Genomic DNA, 15,382 nt, shown 5'->3' with positions numbered 1-15,382 from the left:
ACCAAACGCTATAAAATTTAGTGATAGGGAATATTGGAACAGCCCAACTTACAAGCCTGTTGCAATGAGTACACACAGAACCCTCTCATTTAGAATCTTGCTCTCAAATACACATGAAACATGCAGACAAACTCTTAAGTCTTGAATTAAAAAAATAAAAATAAAAATCCCGTTGTCTGACAACCACAACGAAGTTCATTAGAAATCAGTAACGGTAACTAGAAACACCTTCACGCATTTTTTAAAGACACTTCTGAACAGTTCACAAGTCAAATAAGTCATAATGGAAAATCTGAAAAACCCAGGAAGAAACTATTACTTGTCAAAATTTGTAGAATTCTGTTAAAAGGGGTGAACTTTAACCTCGTGAAACATTCATAGCTCTGACGGTCTTATTCAGACGAGAATCCTGACCCGGCCATGACATTTCTAAAAGCAAAAACAAGACCCCCAAAGAAAGGCGTGCCACAGATGAAAACCCTTGGATGTCTGCAGTACATTTACTCCAGCGAAGAGTCCCCGGAGTTCCTCTGCACCGGGTAGGCCTGAGGCAGCTGGGACAGAAGGTCCGACCTCGGAGCCGCTCGCCGGCCGAAAGGGCAGCGCGCGGGGCGGAGGCGGGGCGCGGGAGCGCGCCCAGGCCCGCGCTGCCTTCCCTAGGCCCGCCGCGCCCGGGGAGTGAGTCTCTGTACAGTCAGGGCTTCTGCTGGGCAGGGCCAGCTGCTAATCTTACAGGCGGACACCGGGGCGGGGGGGGGGGGGGGACCCGAGATGGGGCATATAGGTGGCGTCCGCTGCTGAGAAACACCTAGCGCAGGTACAAGGGTGGCGGCGAGAGGGAGTTCCCACCTGTTGCGCTCTTAAAGAAATGAAGACTTGAGAAAATACCAAGGAGGGGCCGATCGGTGTCTTGCGCGCGCGCCTGGAGCCCCACCCTCGGCCAGAGGAAAAGCCCCTTGGGTGGCAGGCAGGCGCTTCAGAGAAAGCCAGAGGAAAAGCGCCTCTCCCCGCGCGCCACCTCCTGTGCCTCCCACTGCTCCTGCGCGACCGGCCCAGTCTGCACTCCCGCCGCGGCCTTTGGCCCGCCGAGCCTTCCCACCCCGGCCTCCGGGCGCCTCTCGGCGACCTGTCCCCGAGAACTCCCATGGCGCCCGCCCGCCCCACGCGCTCCCGGAGCGGAGCCCTCTGCGGGCACCTGCTGCTGGCCCTCACGGTGAGTGGCAGCCCGGCTGCCGGTTCCCGGGAGGGGGCTCCGCTCGATGGGGGAGCCAGGGGAAACTCTGGGAACAGGGGTGGGTGGGGGTGGCGGGCAAAGCGGAGGTTAATGTGTCGCCGGCCGGTTGAACGAATGGAGTTGTTGGAATGGGGGAAGGTTGCCAGAAAGAGGTTCGCGACCTGGGCGCCGCGCTCCCGAAGGGGAGGAGAAGGGAGTCATCCGTAGATGTAATCAGCGCAGGCAGATAGAGACGCAGACGCCAGCAGCAGACGCCCATCCAAAGCCGTGGCCTCTGGGGACGAGCGCGGAGCGCCGCTCCTCCGTGCCTCTGCCGTTCCGGGGGAGGGTGCTGTCCACCTCGGCCGCGGTGCCCGGTTCCGGCCGCGGCGGAAAGGAGCGCTGGGCGGACGGGACCGAAAGTGCCCTTAGGTGGGAGGACTACGCCCCTTTCTCGGGCTTGCTCTCAGTGTGTCCGTGTGCGTGTGCGTGTCTGTAGAGGAGTGGTCTCGACACTCGGCCTGGAAATGATAGATGGGCGGGCCCTAGATGACCCTTTGTATAGTTCCCATTGTCAGCGTGTGCGGTTGCTACCCCCTTAATCTTTAGGGAAATGTTCGTCCGGATCTCTTGTGCAGAGGCATCTGGATTCTTCTCTTTTGCCCTCTCGCTCTAACTTCTTCCCCACTTTAAAGAACACAGTAGCAATGACCTCACCCACCCAAATCTGGGAGTGAAAAGGGGTGGCTTGATTTGGGGACGGACAGTTCCCCGCCCAGGCAGAAAAGCCTGGGGTCCCATGGCCAGGAACGGAGAGGGGGGAGGCAGAAGGTACAGGAATTCAGTGCCAGTGGACAGCCCCTGGCGAGTTTGGGATCAGAGGTTTCCCAGACTGGACGCCCTGAGTCCCCTAGGAAGAGAAAAATTAAATAGACCAGGTGCCAGAAAGTGCTCAACCCGGTAGTGTCTCGTTGAGCCCCAGGCGTTGGAGCACAAGGTTGCCTGAAGGACAAGGGGACAAACCTGGAGAACAGACAGCAGGAAGATTCCTTCTGGGAGTGCTGGAGCTGGGGGGATGAAATATTCGGATCATTTCACTTCTCAACCGCTCTTAGTTTACAGTGAATTCCTTAAATTTTTAAGTCATGAAATTGTAGTACTGTCATTACACAGTCTTTCTCTAGGAGTTCTATGGACTTCAGACCCTTAGTTAAATTCCCAGGGCACATTAGTATCATAGAAAGGGCCAGGTGCGCAGCAATTAGTATTTTATGGTTGAGAAAACCGAGAATGGAATAAATAACGGTCACAACATATGTAGTTGATGACAAAGAAATGACTTTGGTTAGATCCCTAATAAAGTTCCCCCTTCTTTTTAAACCACTGGCCATTACTCTTTGAAGGAAAAGGGGCTAATTAAGCATGGACAGTAATAGGTGTAATTAAGCATGGACAGTAATAGGTATGGGCAATAAATAGCATTGCTTTGCATGTGCTTACACACAAAACTTTCTCTGTGTGCTCTCAGGTCCTTTGTGGAAGAAAGACGATGAAGTGAGTAAACTAAAGGTGACTTTTCTTAGCTTCAAAGCTGGATTGGCCAGAAGTGGATAGATAGCAAAGCACCCCTCATCCTGCTACATTCTAGCTGGAAGGTGTTGTGTGCGTCCTTCTAGCTGCTCCGGTGTCTGTGTGCATATCAGGGCCAAGTCCTGCCAGCCTCAGGTGGTTCTTGTGCTCGTGAGCCTCAAGTGTGATAGATGTGTAAAGAGCGTTTGAGTAGAAGATGTTATTAAGTAGAAGCGAATAATTCCTATTCACTGGGGGAACACCCTTTACATTTCCTCGTCTTCCATGTACCCAGTTAATCCTTCACCATTCTACAAAGCAGCTCCTCCCTGCTTCCTAGTACCGCCTCACCACACACGTGTCTTAACCACTTGAACTCTGGTTTCTACCCAAACATCTAATGAGGCTGCTCACTCTCTAAGGTCATAACGGATCTCCACTGCTAAATATAAACCATTCCTTATACAATTCCACCTTGTAGATTGTGCCTTTATTGAAATTCACTCCCTTTTTTTCTTTTGACCTTCCTGTTCCTGACTACTCAGAATCAGACTCCCTATTCTAGGTCCTGTCTGTGAAATATCATACAGGTGACTCCTTAGATGAAATTTATTTTGGTAATTGGGATGTCTTCATTAAACAGTAAGTCTTTATATCTACCCAGTATGATGTGTGACACAGCAGTTATTATCTTCTCAAACAATGTTGCTTTTCTTCTGACATCCTGTATTTCAGTGAATGACACTACCATACACCTTGTTGCTCAGGTAGGATGTCTGGAAGCTGTTTGCTTTTCCTTCCTCACTGCTCCCCTCCCCAAATCCATCATTAAGTCCTATTAAATCTACATTCAGAAATACCTTATGGATATCTCTGCTTCTGTCCATCATCTCTGCTATTACTTTTTGCTATTACAAATAATGTCATAGTGAATAAACTTGTGTGTATATGTCATTTCATGTATGGGCAGGTGTATGAATAGAATAGATTAGATTACCAGAAATGGTATTGCTAGATAAAAGTATAAATGACTGTACTTTTGGTAGATATTAACAGCTCCTTCACCCCTCCATAAAGGTTGTACATGACTAGATGGAAAGCTGTTTTACAATGGGTGTCATATCACATCATTGAGGATATATATAGAGTATTATATATAATATATAATGTATATAGTATACTAATATATTAGTTATTATATTAATATACTATAGTATTTTAGTATAGTACTATACTCAGTATAATCTCCGATATTATATATTATAGAGCATGCTATATTATACGGTATTATATTATACTATATATCTATATATATAGTATGAGGCTACTTGATCTAGGCAGTCGTTTGGCAAAAGATGAAGTCGAACCCATAACTCATGTAGAACACAGAAAAGTCCAAACAGATGAAAGGTTTAAATCTAACATATGATGCCATACAGTTAATAGAAGAAAACATGGTGAATTCCTGTTTAAGTTTGGAGTCAAGAAGGCCTATCTATGGTTCACATGGCTTAGATTTCAAAAGCCATTTATTAATATTGAGAAAACCAATTATATCAAATTATGATCAATATTATAAATAATATAAATCAGTTATATTAAGACACACACACACACTTGACCATGGCAAAAATAACAACGCAAACAAAAATATTATAAGCAAAGTCAAAGGTAACTCAGATTGGAAAAAAAAAAGTGCAGGTCATATTTTAAAAGGCTAATCTACAAGTATATAAAGAGCTCTTATAAATCAAATAGTCCAACATGAACATGGATATGAAAAAGTCCCATAAAATACTAAAAATGGCCCCTAAAAATATTTCAGCCTCGCTCATAATAAGAAAAGATGTAGTTAAACTTCAGTGATATATTCCTCATTTGGCAAACACTCAGAAGTTTGACAACACACAGCATGGGGAAGAATGTGGTGAAATAAGAACTCCTATAATTGCTGAGTATAACAAAGTTAGAACATTAATGGACTGTATACAGTTATAACAAATACAAATAGAAACTCTTTTACTTCTTCCTTTCCAATTTGTATGCATCTAATATCTTTCTGCCTATTCATATACAAAATGGCAGTTTTAATTATTGACTTCATAGTATTTTTAAAAAACTGCTAAGTCTAATATCCTTTCATTGCTTTTCTTTTTCATAATTTTGCCATCTATTCTTATTTATTTTTCCTTATGACCTTTTAAATCAGCTTGTCTAGTTCCAGAAAAAATACTACTAAGATTTTTATTGACATTATGAAATTTATGATTTAACTTAGTGGAAATTGATATATTTATGTTGATTTTTTTTCTATCCAAAATAATGATATATCTTTCTTTTTGTGTGAGTCTACTTTGTGCCCTTCAGAAATATTTTCAGATTTTTCTCAAGTAGGGCTTTACATGTTTCTTGTTAGGTTTACTCCTTGGCCTTTTACCTTTTTATTGCTTTTGAGAATAATTCCTTCTCTTTCATTATATTATTTAACTTGTATTTATGTGTACAAAGACTAAAGATTTCTGTATTTTAATAGTTGTTTCTGCTCCCTTACTGCAATTCTATAGTAATTATAGTAATTTATAGTATTATTAGTTTTATAGTAATTTATTAGTTGATTTCTTTCAGTTTTCCAGGTAGTCATATCAAATGCAAATAGAGATTTTTTTTTTTTGCTTCTTCCTTTCCAATCCATATGTCATCTGATATTTCCCTCTTGCCTAATATATTTTAATGTAATGTTAACTATAAATGATGACCTTGGAAAGTATGTTGTTTCTGAGTTTAGTGGGGCTGCTGCTAATGCTTTACATTAGATGTTGTGATTAAAACATAATATAATATAAAAATCATCTTGAAGAAGTACTTATTAACTCCTTGGGGGCTTTTTTTTTTTTTAATCTTAGGATTGTTACTGAATTTGGTCAAACGTCTTTCAGCATCTATGGAGGTGATTACATGCCAGGCCTTCTTTAATCAGTGGCTTGAGGTTCCCAGACCAAGCAAGTAAGGTGAATGTGAATCACAAATCCATTCAAGGACCAGTTTGCTTCAGGTTCCCTCTATGGTGAAGGTTTTACATTTGGGGTCCCAGATTAATGTGGGCAGCTCTTTTCTTAGATCTTAGGCAGGTCTGTGCTTGATTTTCTTCTCTTTCACTGAGGCCAAACAACCAGAGTCCAGTCTTTTTTCAGATCAGAAGTTGCATCTGATTACCACTCTGTGTTTGAGCTTGATCCTCAGTTTCTGCCTAGCAATTCTTTGTTAGATGGTTTAGGACCGTTAACAAAAAAAACATATCCATTATTTTTCATTTTGGCATTTCCGCCCCCCCGAATGACCTAGCTGCCACTGGAAATGAGAATCATTCCCCTGATCTATTCCACACACTGCTCGGACTCATCTTGTTCCAGTGGGAAGCTGCATATGTCATTTATCTGCTTAAAGCAAATCTTTGGTTTCTTACTGTCTTTAGGAACAAAAAGTTCCATATACTTAGTTAACACTGTTCAGAATCTACCCCACACCTACTTCTCTGAATCCATTTTCTTTTATTTCTTTTCTAAGATTTTATTTTTAAGCAATCTCTACACCCAAAGTGGGGCTCAAATTCACAGCCCCGAGTTCAACAGTTGCAGGCTCTTACTGACTGAGTCAGCCAGGCGCCCCTGAATTCATTTTAAACTTTGTCCCTCTTGTGCTGTGAGCATCAGCCTTTCAAGATTTTGTTTTCAGACCTGTGTCATCTCTGGGCTTCACATTTGCTGTTTCTGTATTTGGAACATGGACGCTATGCCTCCTCTTGACACGGCTAATGTACAGCCACTCTTCAGGTGACCTCACCTCGCTCTTACAAGAGGCTAGCTCCCCCTGCTATCCTATCACACCCTGTACCTCTCTAGTAGAGCATTTATCCTACTTTATTGAAATTACCACTCTGTCTTACCCTTTTGAAAGTTTCATGAGGATCATGTTTACTGCTCTGTGTCTGGTACATAGTAGACATTCAGTAAATATTAGTTAAATGCATGAATGAATGGATGTCCAGGATACTGTTCTCTAGAGCAGTGAATTAGTCCAGCCATTTTTCACCTTCTCTGCTGTTTTCACCTTAGTCCAAGTCACCATCCTCCCTCTCTTACATTTCTGCTGGAACCTCCCAACTGGTCTTCTTGCTTCCACTCTTGCTTCTCTGTAGTCTGTTCTCACAGGGCCACCAGAATGAGTCTGTGTAAATGCTCACCACATTATGCCATTCCACAGCTTCTAAACCTATGGTTGCTTCTCTTTGTACTCAGAATAAAATCTACACTCCTACTATGGCCTTTTAGACCATATGTGATATGCCCATGACTGTCCCTTTAATATCATCTTATATCACTCTTCCCTCACTGTGCTTTCCTACCATGACTGCCTTTTTGTTCCTCTAACATACCAGGTAAAATCCTCTTCCAGGGTCTTTGTTCTGGTTTTTCTTCCACCTGGAAGACTCTTCCCCAGTTAGTGAACTGGTTTGCTTCCTCATTTCATGTGGGCTTCTGGTCTTCCCTCTGTCACCTTTTCTCCCTGTTTTATTTTTCTTATAACATTTATCTCTTGGAATTACATGACTTTTGTATATTTATTTTTTTTTGTCTCACATTATAAGGTAATCTCCATGAGGTCAAGGACTTTGTTCACTGCTGAACACTGCCTTGTACGTAGTAAGCAACCAGTAAATGTTGGTTGAATGAAGAAGTAGATGCATGTTTTCAACGACCTTGAACTGGACTCTTCACACATCTCATTTTACTCCTGTCCTCTCTAAGATAATACAGCCAGTGAAGGTTCTTCTCATCTTTTAATTTCCAATCCAAATAGTCTCTTCACTGTGTCCATCCCTAATTTCCAAATGACATGTAATCACTGCCTTGCCTGATCCTCCATATATAACTTAAATTGGATAATTAAATGTATATTGGCATGTGTAGTGGAAATAAAAATGTGTATTAGAAATAAAAATTTTAATCCAAATTTTGATTATTTTAATTTGTGTTTATAGACTTTGTAAATATAGTATCAATGCTAGTCAGCTATCTTGCTTTTGGTTAAAAGCCTTTGCAAAACTGTAGAATTGTTGAATCTTTCAGAAGCGTGCATTATACAGTTTTAGGGAGAACAGATTTAAATTTCGGTGTGTTCAAATATATATTGTATTGGAATTGCTTACCATAAATCACTAACTCATTTAAAAAATTTTAAGTGAAATATTTTGTAGAATGACCTTACTGGTCACTTACGAGAAGATGCGCCTTCAAAATAAAATCATATTTCAAAGTTCTGTGCTTGTTTGTGTGGGGTCGTAGATAAGTAATCTCCAAGTCACTCCGTGATAATGAGTTGATGCTTCTCTTTAAAGCATTGGGTTTTTGTTTAAGATACTATTGATTTGGTACCATAGTTTCATAGGCAATTGACTATTAATTGAAACACTTTGCTGACTCTCTAAATTTTTTTTGTTTGTTTTTCCTGTTCACCTACCTGTGCTGCCTTCCTAAGTTTTTAGTGCTCTCACATTGGTTGTCATTCATTCCTCAGTATACTCACTATATTAGTCAGTGAATTTACCGTTAGCTCCTTTTTACAGAAAAGGAAACAAAACCCAAAAGGGTAAGGAATTCTTGGAGTTTACATGCTTTGCGAAGGAGAGAGCCATGACTCTTGGTCTTTTGTTTCCTTCCTCTCCACGTAACTTTGTTCTGATTTCTACTGCAGTGTGTTTTTAAATTTTACTTTGCTACTTGTATAAACTAATTTATAATTATACCAATTTCTAATTTATATGAACTATGTACAGATTAAAAGGATCTTTTTTTAATGTGTAACACTGATTTGATGTTTTAGATCTTAACATTTACCTGTGATGCCTGCAAAAAAGTCGTACTACAAGTTCCCTCCCAACTAGACGCTGAGAAATTTGTTGGTAGAGGTAAGAAACTGCTAAAATGTGTAATAGATCTTACTGGGTATGATCTTGTAAAATTAGTGTCATTTTTTAGAAGGATAGCTGTATTGGAATCAATAGTTAAAACTAATATATTACATTATCATTTGTAATGCACATAATATCATTCCAATAAAAGAAATATTGTCCTTTATTGAAAACCACGACTATATGAAGTGGATAAAAAGGCTTAGTTTGAGTAACAAATAATTATTAATATTTATATTACATGGGGGTAATGGCATATGTTATAACATACTTCTATGAAATTGAGAAATAGTATTGAATCTATTTCTTGAGTTTAAAGGTATTGTTTTTGGATTTTAATAATAAAACATTTTGGTATTTTACTGATACATATTTCCAGAAATTGCTTTTCATCAATTATTTATTTATTTTTTTTTTTGAGAGAGGGGGAGAAAGAGCAGTGGGGGCGGGGCAGAGGGAAAGGGAGAGAGAGAATCTTAGACAGGCTCTGCTCAGCGTGGAGCCTGACGCAGGGCTCGATCCCACAATCCTGAGATCATGACTTGAGCTGAAATCCAGAGTCCCACGCTAAACTGACTGAGCCACTCAGGTGCCCCTTATCAATTAATTTTTTTCACATAACTCAAGCTTACAAGGAAAGAGCAGACCAGTGAGAACACAGAATATAATGACTCTAACAATAGATGCAAAGAGTTAAGAAATATTTTTATTTAATAACTGCTGATTAATTTTCTAGATTCTGTTTAAGTTCTCTCATGTGTTACTCTATGGCTAATTTCAGTTAATAACGAAAAACTTCTTTTGGTATTGGTTTACATACTAAAACACTGGAACTCACACGCCTTTATTTTAGGACAAATGTCTCTTTTTTAAAAGGACATAAAGGAGGTATTTGAAGTGACATATGTGTTTATGCACAATTTAATTAACCATATAGTTTCACATGTACTTCTAAAAATGCAACATTTACAAGTGTCAGTGTAATTTTAAGTTTTTGGCTCCCCACCCCCAAATGCATAGATTACTGTTAGCACTATATATTGTTTTGTTTTACCTTACAAATGATTGCCTGTGTATATTTTCTACAGTTAACCTGAAGGAGTGCTTTCAGTCTGCAAATCTAATTTATTCAAGTGACCCTGATTTCCAGATTTTAGAAGACGGTTCTCTCTATACAACAAATGCTATTCTTTTGTCCTCAGAGGAGAGAAGTTTTACCATATTACTTTACAACACTGAGAACCAAGAAGAAAAGAAACTACTTGTTCTTTTACAGCATCAAACAAAGGTACACCAAACTATAAAAATGAAGCATAATGAATTGTATTCTGCAGGTGTAACATTACCAGGGAAGATGTGGAATCAGAGATGACGTGGGATAGTTCAGCTTGGTGAAGAATGGAAACCATCATGCAACTTAACAGTGTTCAAATGGTGGAAAAAGGTTTTGCCACATCAGTTATTCTAGGTTGTCATTGCTTTTCATTTGGGACACAAACAGAGAAATTGGGAGGCTACAGCCTGAGAATTTGAGATTAGACACAAAGAAGCATTTCTTGATCTTTTCCTGTAGAATAGATTTCCAAAACAAATTTTGAAACTCTGTCTATATGTATCTTAGACAGCATAATTTGTAGTCTTAAAAAGTAGATGACTATTTTAGGTTGAGATTCAGACCTCAGGCATGCTTATTGGACTCTGACACCAAAGATCCAGGTGATTTCTATTTAACCATCGGCCATAATTCAGTGCAGCAGCTTGAGAGTTATCACCATTTTTCTCTCCCCGTTCTGACACAGATCTCTCTGTTGGTCCCTGGCTCTTCCTAGTTGCTGGTGAGTGGAAGGTGCATATGCTAGATTTAGAAGGTCATTCACTTTATTTCTTTTCCTTGCATCTCTCTCCTCCCATGGTTTTGCATGGCAGTATGGCAACAGTAACGTTGTTGGTTTTGTTTTTGTTTTTGTTTTTTTAATTTTGCTTCTAGGCTTCCAATTTCATCTCTCCTTCTTCCATGTTCATACCAAGTTATTTTCTTGAGCGTACTGATGTGTTAACAGAGAGGACCGCTATTTCTTTGTTATCTTTTTAGTTTGGTTTTTAAGCACCACCGCGGTCTTACACCTTCCCAGTTAATCCTCATGAGAGATGTGTCAGAGTTCCAATATTTGCGAATAAAGTAACCATGGAATTTATTATTTTTTTCCTGTGTTCTAAATTGAGGTATTAAAGAAGAGGCATTCTAAAGAAAAAGTTCTAAGACGTGCCAAGAGAAGATGGGCTCCTATTCCTTGTTCGATGCAAGAGAATTCCTTGGGTCCTTTCCCACTTTTTCTTCAACAGGTACAATTTACTTTCCTTTCACTGTGAAAGTCTGTGGTTTCCATTTTTTTTTCTTAATTTGGGCGATGAATATAAAGTTATTTTTAAAAACAGTTCTGTATGACTACATGAGTATGTGTATTATATGTTTCAGTAAATGGGTAAAAATATATATCTTTATACCAGCATACACTTTTTTGCAGTTTTAGTCCTGAAAAGTCCATTTATGAAATTGTAAAACACATCTAGCACTCTCAAACACATGGTTCCTTAATGAATTTTCATATTAGCAGCATGTCGCCTGGGCGCATAGTCTAGAAACCCCAAACATCTTTCATAATAGATGAAATTGCTGACACCAGGACAAATGCCATGAAGGGCAAAAGACACATACATCCTTTCCACTGTTAATCCCCAAGGCCACTACTTAAATCATACTGGATCCACATTTTCTCTCTCTTTCTTTCAGTAGCAACCCCAGTGAATCTTGCCTTCTTCTACTACCCATTGCCATGACCATTGAGTCCTTGACTTGGGTTTCTTTTCTCTCAGTTCTTGAAATTTGAGAGAAACTCTCCTTTATATCCCACCAACAAATTTCATACAGTTGAGAAAAGAGCATCTCAAAGTTGAGAAAGAAATCGTTTGAAAATCATTGTTAGTCATCCCGACATACAGTCAAGATCTTACGAAGAGGATCAAAACAACTTGGGAAAAAATTTGCTTTTTGAATCAAGTACCAGAATATCACACTTGCCAAGATGTTATGTCATTTCTATTCTCCCCCATTTCCACCCATCCTTTCACCTCAGCTTCTATAATAAAAAGATGCTGACAAATAATAGAAACTAATTAAGGAAAGCATTTCCCATGGTTTTTCCCTGTGTACAGTAACTTTAAACCTAGCGTCTCAAATGTTATGTATAATAAAACTTCAAGTTTAAAAAATTAACGAAAGAGTAATTTTTCATACTCTGAATACTTTGTTTTCTCAGACAGTTAAAGTCTTAAATGTTTGGTTCATATAGGTACCATTTAGTGTATTTCTCAGTTATTCGGGAAAACTAAGACACTACTACATTATTTTCCTCATGCCTTGCTCTTGAAATTTCTCAATTATTAGCCTTCCTTATTCTGTTGCTGTTTTTTATTCATACATGATAACAAATTAAAGGGGGCAATTACTTATTGCAACAAAAATGGCAACATGATTGCATAAACATATATAGGTGAAAGTTTTGCTGAAATAAAAATTTGTCTCTTATGTATATAATATCTACCTTCTAGATTCAATCTGACACTGCACAAAACTACACTATATTCTATTCCATAAGAGGACCTGGGGTGGACCGAGAACCTACAAATTTATTTTATGTAGAGAGAGATACTGGAAACCTGTATTGCACTCGTCCTGTGGATCGTGAGGAGTATGAATCTTTTGAGGTAAAGTCTAAAGTTTCCATATTGTATTAGTAATTATTAAGCTTGGCTGTTTCATCTCCCATTCTCAATTTGCTTACCTTTTTCTGTTCTCTGAGCTTGTTGTCTCTGCTCTGGCTACATCTGATAGCACAGACTTGAAGCAAAAAGAGCTTTATAGAATAAAGAGCATTAGATTCTTAGATTGGTGTTGGTATGATAGTTTCACTTTTTAAAAAAGATTTTATTTATTTATTTTATATATAGAGAGAGCATGCCTGAGTGGGGAGAGGGACAGAGGGGGAGGGAGAAGGAGAGGGAAGGAATCTCAAGCAGACTCTGTGCTGAGCAGGGAGCCCAGACACAGGGCTCGATGTCACAACCCTGAGATCATGACTTGAGCTGAAAGCAAAAGTTACTAACCGACTGAGCCACCCAGGCATCCCTAGATTTAAATATTTAAGTTTGGAATTGCTACAAGATGGCCTTCTAAGTACCTGTGATGTTCTGCTTTCTCTGAGAGCTGTTATGAGAAAAATTGGAGTTGAAATTCATATTATAAAATTAAAAGAAATAAATTGCATTCCACATACAATTTATAGCCATGCATTTGTTCTATTTCTAACTTTCCTTTTTTAAAGTAAAAAATTCTCATGAAGAGAATTATCTAAATATAACTACCAATATGCATGAAATTCTAATTAGTAGAATATAGGATAATATTCTAGTTAACTGCACCTGGGGAATTTGGAGTCATAAGAATCCAAAGTTATTGAAGATCCAGAGAGTGGTATTTAAAATCCATGCACTGGAAACTTTCAAACAAAACAAAATAATAGAGAAATGGAAAGATATTCCAGGCTCATGGGTTGGAAGAACAAATATTGTTAAAATGCCCATACTGTGCAAAACAGTCTATGGATTTAATGCAGTCCCAATCAAAATACCAATAGCGTTTTTCACAGAACTAGAACAAACAATCCTAAAATATGTATAGAACCACAAAAGACCCTAAATAGCCAAAGCAGTCTTGAAAAGGAAAAACAAAAATTCCAGACTTGAAGTTACATTACAAAGCTCTACTAATCAGGGCGCCTGGCTGGCTCATTTGGTGAAAAATGTGACTCTTGATCTCAGGGTTGTAAGTTTGAGCCAATGTTGGGTGTAAAGATTACTTAACAAAAATAAAATCTTTAAAGATAAATAAACAAAGAGCACCTGGGTGGCTCAGTCGGTTAAGCATCTGCCTTCGGCTCAGGTCTTGATCTCAGGGGCCTGGGATTGAGCCTCATATCCAGCTCTGTTCAGCGGGGAGCCTGCTTCTCCCTCTGCCCCTCCCCCTGCTTGTGGTCCCTCTCCCTCTCTCTCTCAAATAAATAAATAATTTTTTTTAAAAAAAGATAAACAAAGCTGTACTAATCAAAACAGTGTGGTACTGGCATAAAAATAGAGATCTATATTAATGGAATAGGATAGAAAACCCAGAAATAAACCCACAATTATATGGTTGATTAATCTTCACCAAAGGAGGAATGAATATACAATGGGAAAAAGACAGTCTGTTCAACAAATGGTGTTGGGAAAACTGGTCAGCTACATGCAAAAGAATGAAAAGAATGAAACTGGAACACTTTCGTATACCATACACAAAAATAAACTCAAGATGGCTTAAATGTGAGACCTGAAACCATAAAAAGCCTAGAAGAATGAACAGGCAATAATTTCTCTGGTATCAGCCATAGCAACTTTTTTTCTAGATATGTCTCCTGAGGCAAGGGCAATAAAAGCAAAAATAAACTGTTGGGACTACATCAAAATAAATAGCTTCTACACAGTGAAGAAAACAATAAAACTAAAAGGCAACCTACTGAATGGGAGAAGATATTTGCAAACGACATATCCAGTAAAGGGTATCCAAAATATATAAAGAACTTACAAAACTCAACACCCAAAAAACAAATAATCCACTTAAAAATGGGCAAAAGACATGAACAGACATGTCTCCAGAGAAGACATTCAGATGGCCAACAGACACATGAAAAGATGCTCAACATTGCTTATCATCAGGGAAATGCAAATCAAAACCACAATGAGATATCACCTTACAGCTGTCAGAATGGCGAGATTCAAAACACAAGAAACAACAAGGATTGGCAAGGATGTGGAGAAAAAGGAACCCTCTTGCATTATTTCTTTATTTTTATGAAAGATTTTATTTTATATATTTATTAGAGAGAGAGAGAGAGAACATGAGTGGGGAGGAGGGGCAGAGGGAGAAGCGGATTACCCGCTGAGCAGGGAGCCTGACACAGGTGGTGCTCGATGTGATCACATCTCACGACCCCGAGATCATGACCTGAGCTGAAGTCAGATGCTTTACCGACCAAATCACCCAGGCGCCCTGAACCCTCTTGCATTGTTGATGGGAATGCAAACTGGTGCAGCCACTGTGGAAAACAATATGGACATTCCTCAAAAAGTTAAAAATAGAACTATCCCACAATCCAGTAATCACACTGTTTGGCATTTACCCAAAAAATACAAAAGCACTAATTCAAAAGGATACAAGCACCCCTATGTTTATAGCAGCATTATTTACAATAGCCAAATTATGGAAGCAACACAAGTGTCCATTGATAGATGAGTGGCTATGAAGAGTGGTATATAAATGCAATGGAATATTACTCAGCCATAAAAAAGAATGAAATCTTGCCATTGCAATGACGTGGACGGAGCTAGAGAGTATCATGCTAAGTGACATAAGTTAGAGAGAGATAGATACCATAGAATTTCACTCAAATGTGGAATTTAAGAAACAAAACCAACATGCAAAAGGAAAAATAAAAGAGAGAGAGGCAAACCAAGAAACGGACTCTTAACTATAGAGAACA

General features: G+C 39.2%; 1 protein-coding gene across 4 annotated transcripts in view; it reads left to right on the top strand.

Moving 5' to 3' along the window:
• The first annotated feature begins 763 nt into the window (after positions 1-763).
• DSC2 (desmocollin 2) overlaps positions 764-15,382 on the top strand; it is a 34,851-nt gene continuing 20,232 nt past the window's right edge. For 2 of the 4 annotated variants that reach the window (XM_027577031.2, XM_027577033.2), the window contains exons 1-5: positions 764-1,213; positions 8,663-8,747; positions 9,839-10,038; positions 10,983-11,093; positions 12,360-12,515. In XM_027577031.2, the coding sequence (XP_027432832.2) occupies positions 1,145-1,213; positions 8,663-8,747; positions 9,839-10,038; positions 10,983-11,093; positions 12,360-12,515 (621 nt within the window). In that variant the 5' untranslated portion in view covers positions 764-1,144. Of the gene's footprint in view, positions 1,214-8,662; positions 8,748-9,838; positions 10,039-10,973; positions 11,094-12,359; positions 12,516-15,382 lie in introns of all 4 variants that reach the window. The other 2 variants (XM_027577030.2, XM_027577032.2) reach the window with 1 other exon arrangement.

This window comes from Zalophus californianus, chromosome 14 (genome assembly GCF_009762305.2).
Source record: "Zalophus californianus isolate mZalCal1 chromosome 14, mZalCal1.pri.v2, whole genome shotgun sequence".
NCBI lineage: Eukaryota > Metazoa > Chordata > Mammalia > Carnivora > Otariidae > Zalophus > Zalophus californianus.
The sequence above is the reverse complement of the archived record's forward strand: the minus strand, read 5'-3'. Positions and strand labels throughout refer to the sequence as shown.